The 6,260-nt window shown below is 39.0% G+C and overlaps 1 protein-coding gene across 2 annotated transcripts in view; it reads right to left on the reverse strand.

Moving 5' to 3' along the window:
* Positions 1 to 5,902, reverse strand: part of LOC118766599 — a 40,656-nt gene extending 34,754 nt beyond the window's left edge. The window contains exons 1-2 of one of the 2 annotated variants that reach the window (XM_036510178.1): positions 5,792 to 5,902; positions 441 to 513 (exon numbers count right to left, since the gene is read on the reverse strand). In XM_036510178.1, coding sequence (XP_036366071.1) covers positions 441 to 513; positions 5,792 to 5,809 — 91 coding nt within the window. In that variant the 5' untranslated portion in view covers positions 5,810 to 5,902. Of the gene's footprint in view, positions 1 to 440; positions 514 to 5,791 lie in introns of those variants that run through there. The other variant, XR_005002540.1, reaches the window with a different exon arrangement.
* Positions 5,903 to 6,260: the final 358 nt, after the last annotated feature.

Raw genomic sequence — 6,260 nt, forward strand, 5'->3', positions numbered from 1 at the left:
GTATTCGGTTGTAAAGACAAAAAAAAACAGAAAGAGATATATACACGCGTTTCGGAGTTTTGGTTCTTTGTCAAAATAAACAAAAGGAGAAGAGGAAACAAAACAGTAAGTTAGAAAAATAAACATTGAAGGAGTTCATCGAAAAAGTAGAATATAAATCAATAAATCAATCGCAGAGACAGAATGCAGAAAGAGAGAGGGAGATAGAGGGAGCTGGGGGAGGGAGAGAGAGATAGAAGGCAAGAATATGAGGTTTATAACTGTGAAAAGCGTGTCTGTTAATCAATAAGCGATGAACGATTTTAAGTATGGGAGCTGTAATTGTGACTACGTCGTACGAGCGCGTATATGTTAGTTTTTAAGTGTATACATATATACATATACTTTTACATATATATATATAAACACACTTACTAGTATCAAACAATGAGGATGGGTACCTGATTTCCAAGTGGTTGTCTTGACCAATTGTAGAAGTCTCTGCCACATGAAACCGTTGGTTACTTTGATAATCTGCAAATATATATATACTTTTGCATGTTTATATGTGTGTGTGTACGTGGGCTTTCGCGCATGTATATCTACATATTCATATTGACATTTTTTTACCCTTAAATGCTCCTTTTATAGTTCCTAAAATTTCAGACGACTCTGCGATTCAGGAGTGAATGAATATGCAGTTTCTTTATTTGTATATTTCTCAGAATTTATTTTTGTTAGATTTTGTCCTTTGTATCTCTGTTTTATACTCCACGGATATTTGAGGATTTTTACTGAAGAAATTCCACCCTATATTAGCACTTCGCGGGCGATAGCCGAAGAGGAATTTTTGAAATCACACTTTAAGGTTTTTACCTCAATTATACATATATGTTTTTTGTGTGAGTATGTGTGTGATTGTATATGTATGTATGTATGTACATGTATTTATATATATATATATATATATATTATATATATATGTGTGTGTGTGTGTGTGTGTGTGTGTGTATGTATGTATATATGGCGTTTATGATAGGTAATGGTGTCAATAAGACCCTAAGGTGTCAGGTAATGCTGAGTAAGTGTTATGGATAGACCATTGATTAACGATTTTCTTACACCGAAAACAGCTGTAACACCTTCTATTTATAAATGTTCTAAATTCTTCACAGCCTTGGTTTTTTTTTTTATCTCATTCTGAATATATATATATATATTCAGATTGGGAAGGGTCAAAAGCAATTTTTGACCCTGTGGACCCCATCGGCCGCAACAGATCTGAGTTTTTTTTAAATGGCTGGCTGCATGTATCCGGTGATACTTGAGGGACGTCCCACCAAGTGTCACTCGTGCCTGCAGTCAGGCCACATTAAAAGAAACTGCCCCCAGAACCATGGTGAGGTCCTGGAACAGTCACTGGATGCCACCTCCCCTGCCCGGTCAAAGGGAGAGGTGGATGTGGTTAAAAGGATTAAAAAGGCGGGTAACAATAGTTGCCTGCCGAAGGACCCTAAGGCTTCGGGGGGTGGGGGAGAGACTCCGGACAAAGCGGAACAGCCCCGCTCTCCAGAAGTCTGAAAAAAAAAAGAAAAAGAAAAAAGAAAGATCGGGTCATCGCAGGGGGGAGATGATGTGCCGTCTGCATGTCCCGAAGTTGTGCCACCCACGGTGGAAGAAACGACCCCCACCCTTAAATAATATGAAGTAATTATCCTTATCTACAAGGGCGGGGAGGTGGAAAAAATAGTAGAAGAACATAAAGAGACATCATGTATGCCCTTCACACGGGATCCCGAATGGCCTCCCCAGATAGCTGTGGAGGTCATAAAATTTACCTTGTGGGAAAGGCTAGAACGATTTGAGAAGGAGTGTCGCATATGGCCGGGTGGCTCTTACACTGGAATGACTTACATGTCCTACAGGAGTGAGGCATGGGAAATAACGAGATACAGGAACTCAAGCAGCATTAAAGATAATGATGAATATATTGATGACTAGGGGGTGAAAAACCAGGGTTAGAGGATTTGAAACCTCATCTTATTGTATTATTTGTAGTGGTTTATAACCTCAATTATGTGTTTAAAAAAACATGTTAAGTAAGAGGTTTTAGTGCCTCCTTCTTGTAAGAAGTTTGAAACCTCATATTGATTTTCAAAAAAAGAAAATATATTCTTCGAGAAAAATCCAATCGGCGGGTGCTGGGTTTCGTCTCTCATTTATTCATTATATTTCATTTTCATTCATTAATGTGCTTGTCTAGCCCGCAAAGCTACACAATCTTTATACTGTCTATATGAACAATTTTATGAAATATAGTAGCTTGCTTACGAACCACATGGTTCCGGGTTCAGTCCCACTGCATGGCACCTTAGGTAAGTGTCTTCCATTATAGCCTCAGTCCGACCAAAGCCTTGTGAGTGAATTTGGTAGACAGAAACTGAAAGAAGCCCGTCGTATATATATATATATATATATATATATATATAATATATATATATATATATATATATAACCAAGAAAAAGTAACAAGAATGGATCAGTAGTTTAGTACAATTGTTTCATACTGAGAACATTTTATTTAAAGCTGCAAATGTTCTAAGTTAAGTACCATATTCATTTGAATCTTAATTGTTTTGCTGATATATATATATATATTTATGTGTGTGTGTATGTGTTGTGTGCGTGTGTGTGTGTATGTATGTGTGTGTATATGTGTTTGTGTGTCTGTGTTTGTCCCCTCAACATCGCTTGACAACCTTTGGTGGTGTGTTTACGTTCCCGTAACTTAGTCCTGGGGGTCGATTTGCTCGACTATGTAAGGTGGTGCTCCAGCATGGCCGCCGTCAGATGACTGAAACAAAGTGAAAGAGTGAAAGGAGTGAAAGAGTTCCCGTAACAACAACAACAACAGCAACAACAACAGCAACAACAACAACAACAACAACAACAACAACAACAACGGCGATACTACCATGAGAAACTATTACAGAAACCACAACACCACCTTCACCCCGACCCCACCCCACCCCATCCCCACCGCAACAACAACAAAAACAACAACATCAACAAAACAGCGTTTTATTGTGGAGGATATAAAAGGACATATTTGAAATCCCGTTAAAGAATTTATGCCCCTCCCCTTTTTCTCTCTCTTTTTCTTCCTATTTTTTCTTTATCTTTGTCTGTCTGTCTCTCTCTGTCTCAGTCTGACTGTCTCCCTCACTTCTTTCTCTCTCTCTCTCTCTCTCTCTCTTCTCTCTCACCCTCTCTTCTTCTTCTTCTTCGTCGTCTCTCTCTCTCTCTCTCTCTCTCTCTCTCTCTCTCTCTCTCTCTCTCTTCTCTCTTTGAATATACTGGCTCTCCGAGGAGGCCGAGGAAGAGGCTAGCGTTGTGCATGGTGGTAGCGGTGGAGATAATTATGCTACTGATGGCGGCGGCGGCGGCGGCGGTGGTAACGGGTTTTCGTTGTGGTGGTACAGTACAGTTAGTGTTGATGTTAGTGATGGTGGTGACTGTGTTAGTGGTGGTAGCAGTGGGTGTAGTGGCGGTGGAGGTGATGTTGTTGTTGTTGTTGATGGTGGGGGCGCCGGTAGTGGTGATGGGGAAGGTGGGGGATGATCATAGTATAATTTCAGTGGTGGTGGCAGTGGTAATTTGTAGCAGTGGCGGTGGTAGTGATAGTGTTGTTGTTGATGTTGTTGTTGATGGTGGTAGTAGTCTTGTTGTTTTGTTGTTGGTTGTAGCAAGGTTTAAATTTCTTGTGTTGTTGTTGATGATCTTGATGATGATGATGATGATGATGACGATGGTGATGATGACTACAACGACGAGGAAGATGTCAATGATGATCAGGATGGTGATGATGATGATGATGATGATGATGATGATGATGATGATGATGATGATGAATGTAGTAAGGGTGGCGGCGGCCGTGGTATTGTTATAATGTGAGTGCAGTGTACTAGATAAAAATATCACACACACACACATACTCATACACACACACACGATCACACACGATCCCATACACACACACACATGATCACACACATGCTCAAACACACACACACAGTTACACACAGACATACAGACAGATGAACCAAAAGTATAAAAAAAAAATCGGTCAGTTGATAAGAGGACACATTATTGTCAAACGATGGAAATTTGATGGATTATTTTAGTTTGTTTTGCTGCTGCTGTTGCTGCTGCTGTTGCTGCTGCTGCTGCTGCGGTTGTTGTTGTTGTAGTGGTGGTAGTTGTACTGTTGATTTATTTATACGGTTTTGTTTATTTATTTACTTATTTATTTTTTTGTTGCTTTATCTGTCTGTTTTTGTTTGTTTTTGCTCGGATTCCTTTATATTAAACTACATTTAGTTTTGCCTGTTATTTAGGGCAGTGGTTCTCAAACATCTTTTTTTCTATGGACCCCTTTGTTTCCTACTTTACTCGTGGACCCTCATAAGCATTCGATGTATGAAAAAAATACTATTGTATGTTAATAATGAAATATCATTAGGAATACTATGAAACATCGTCAAAATATTTTGTGTATTATAGAAATCTAACCAATAAATTGCACATAAAATTTAACAGCAAAATTGTATATAGATCCCAAGGCTCTTATGAATCCCAAGGGCTCATGTGGACCCCGGTTCAGAACGACTAAATTAGGGAGGCCAGAGCACCATAAATGATCCTTTATGTTTGCAAGGGCTTCTCACTCCCTTAGAAAATGAGGGTTGAGATTATTGTCAAATGAGAAAACTGTCTTAAATGTTGACAAAATGAACTCCATGTGAAGTACCCATCGACCAGCTTGTGGTGGTAAACATGGCGACGTTAAATTTACCCGTAGTCGACCAGACTGTGGTATTAACTAGGGCGATGTTTTAAGTCTAAGACGCCGATAAAGTTAGCCATAGACCAGACTGTGGTGTGAAACAGGGTGACGTTTTTATTCTAAAATTCAAGTGAACAACGATGAAGCTACCATCGACTAGGTTTTGATGGTAAACAAGGAAACGTTTTAATTGTACCATTCCAGTGATTTCTGATAAAGTTTGCCACCGCCCAGGCTTTGGTGTTAGAAAGGATGATGTTTTAATTCTAACATTCCAGTGAACACCTATATAGTTACCCATCGTCCAGGTTTTAGAGTTAAAATGGGTCAGTCCTTTCCGTCTGATAATTAAGTGAATATCTATAAAGGTACCCAAGCACCATAACAGTGACCCAAGAACCAGGTTGTTTCATGAAACCGAGAAAATTTCAAAGATTACCATTCTAGTAAATACCGATAAAATTGCCCAAAGACGAGACTATAGTGTTAAACAAGCCACGTTTTAAGCCTACGATTTACGTGAACACTGCTGAATTACCCAAGAAACAGTTTCTTCGGCTAAAGGAGGTTATATACTTACCATTTCAGTGAACACAGATAAAGTTACACAAGGAGAGGCATATGTACATAAACTAGTCACAAACTGACCTACCATACGAAATCTGACCACAATAATAGAATTTCGGATGGGTGGGTTCAAATGCTGCTGAGCTCAGTGTTGTCTTTATAACCTTCTGGGTTCAATGGTCTAAGCACCGGTTGAGTATTACTGTAGATCATGTGAGTTCTTGTGTGATCTACAAAAAGTTCTATTTTTGCAAATGAGGTTTACTACTACTACTACTACTACTACTACTACTACTACTACTACTACTACTACTAGTAGTAGTAGTAGTAGTAGTAGTAGTAGTAGTAGTAGTAGTAGTGAAATTGAGATTGTTGATGTTTATTTAGAATACATGTTACCGAAGGTGATCCAGTCATGACTACCTCTTCTGTCTTAGCAGAGGTAGAGGCCTCTGAACTGTATTATCCAATATTTCTGTGATTTAGAAAATGACACTCACTCAAGATGACGTGCTGCAAAATAGAAACCGAGACCTTTGATTTGAAGAATATTTTAAGTAACTGTCGTCTGATGAAGGTATGGCTAACGATGTCTAGCAGTATGAAAGCCCCTTGTGGAGTAGCCCTAACATTTGTAGGGGCGGGGCTTATAGGATTTTCCACATTCGAAATCACGTAACTGAAAGAATAATTTAACTAATACTGTATGTAGTATGTCTTATCATTTACTTATTTCAGTCGTTAGACTGTGGCTATTCTGGGGTACCATCTTGACCCCAGTACTTATTCTATTGGTCAGATTTTGCCGAACCACTAAGTTACGGAGATGTAAACAAACCAACTCCGGTTGTCAAGCGTGGTGGAGAAT

Source organism: Octopus sinensis, linkage group LG16, assembly GCF_006345805.1.
Source record: "Octopus sinensis linkage group LG16, ASM634580v1, whole genome shotgun sequence".
Classification (NCBI taxonomy): domain Eukaryota; kingdom Metazoa; phylum Mollusca; class Cephalopoda; order Octopoda; family Octopodidae; genus Octopus; species Octopus sinensis.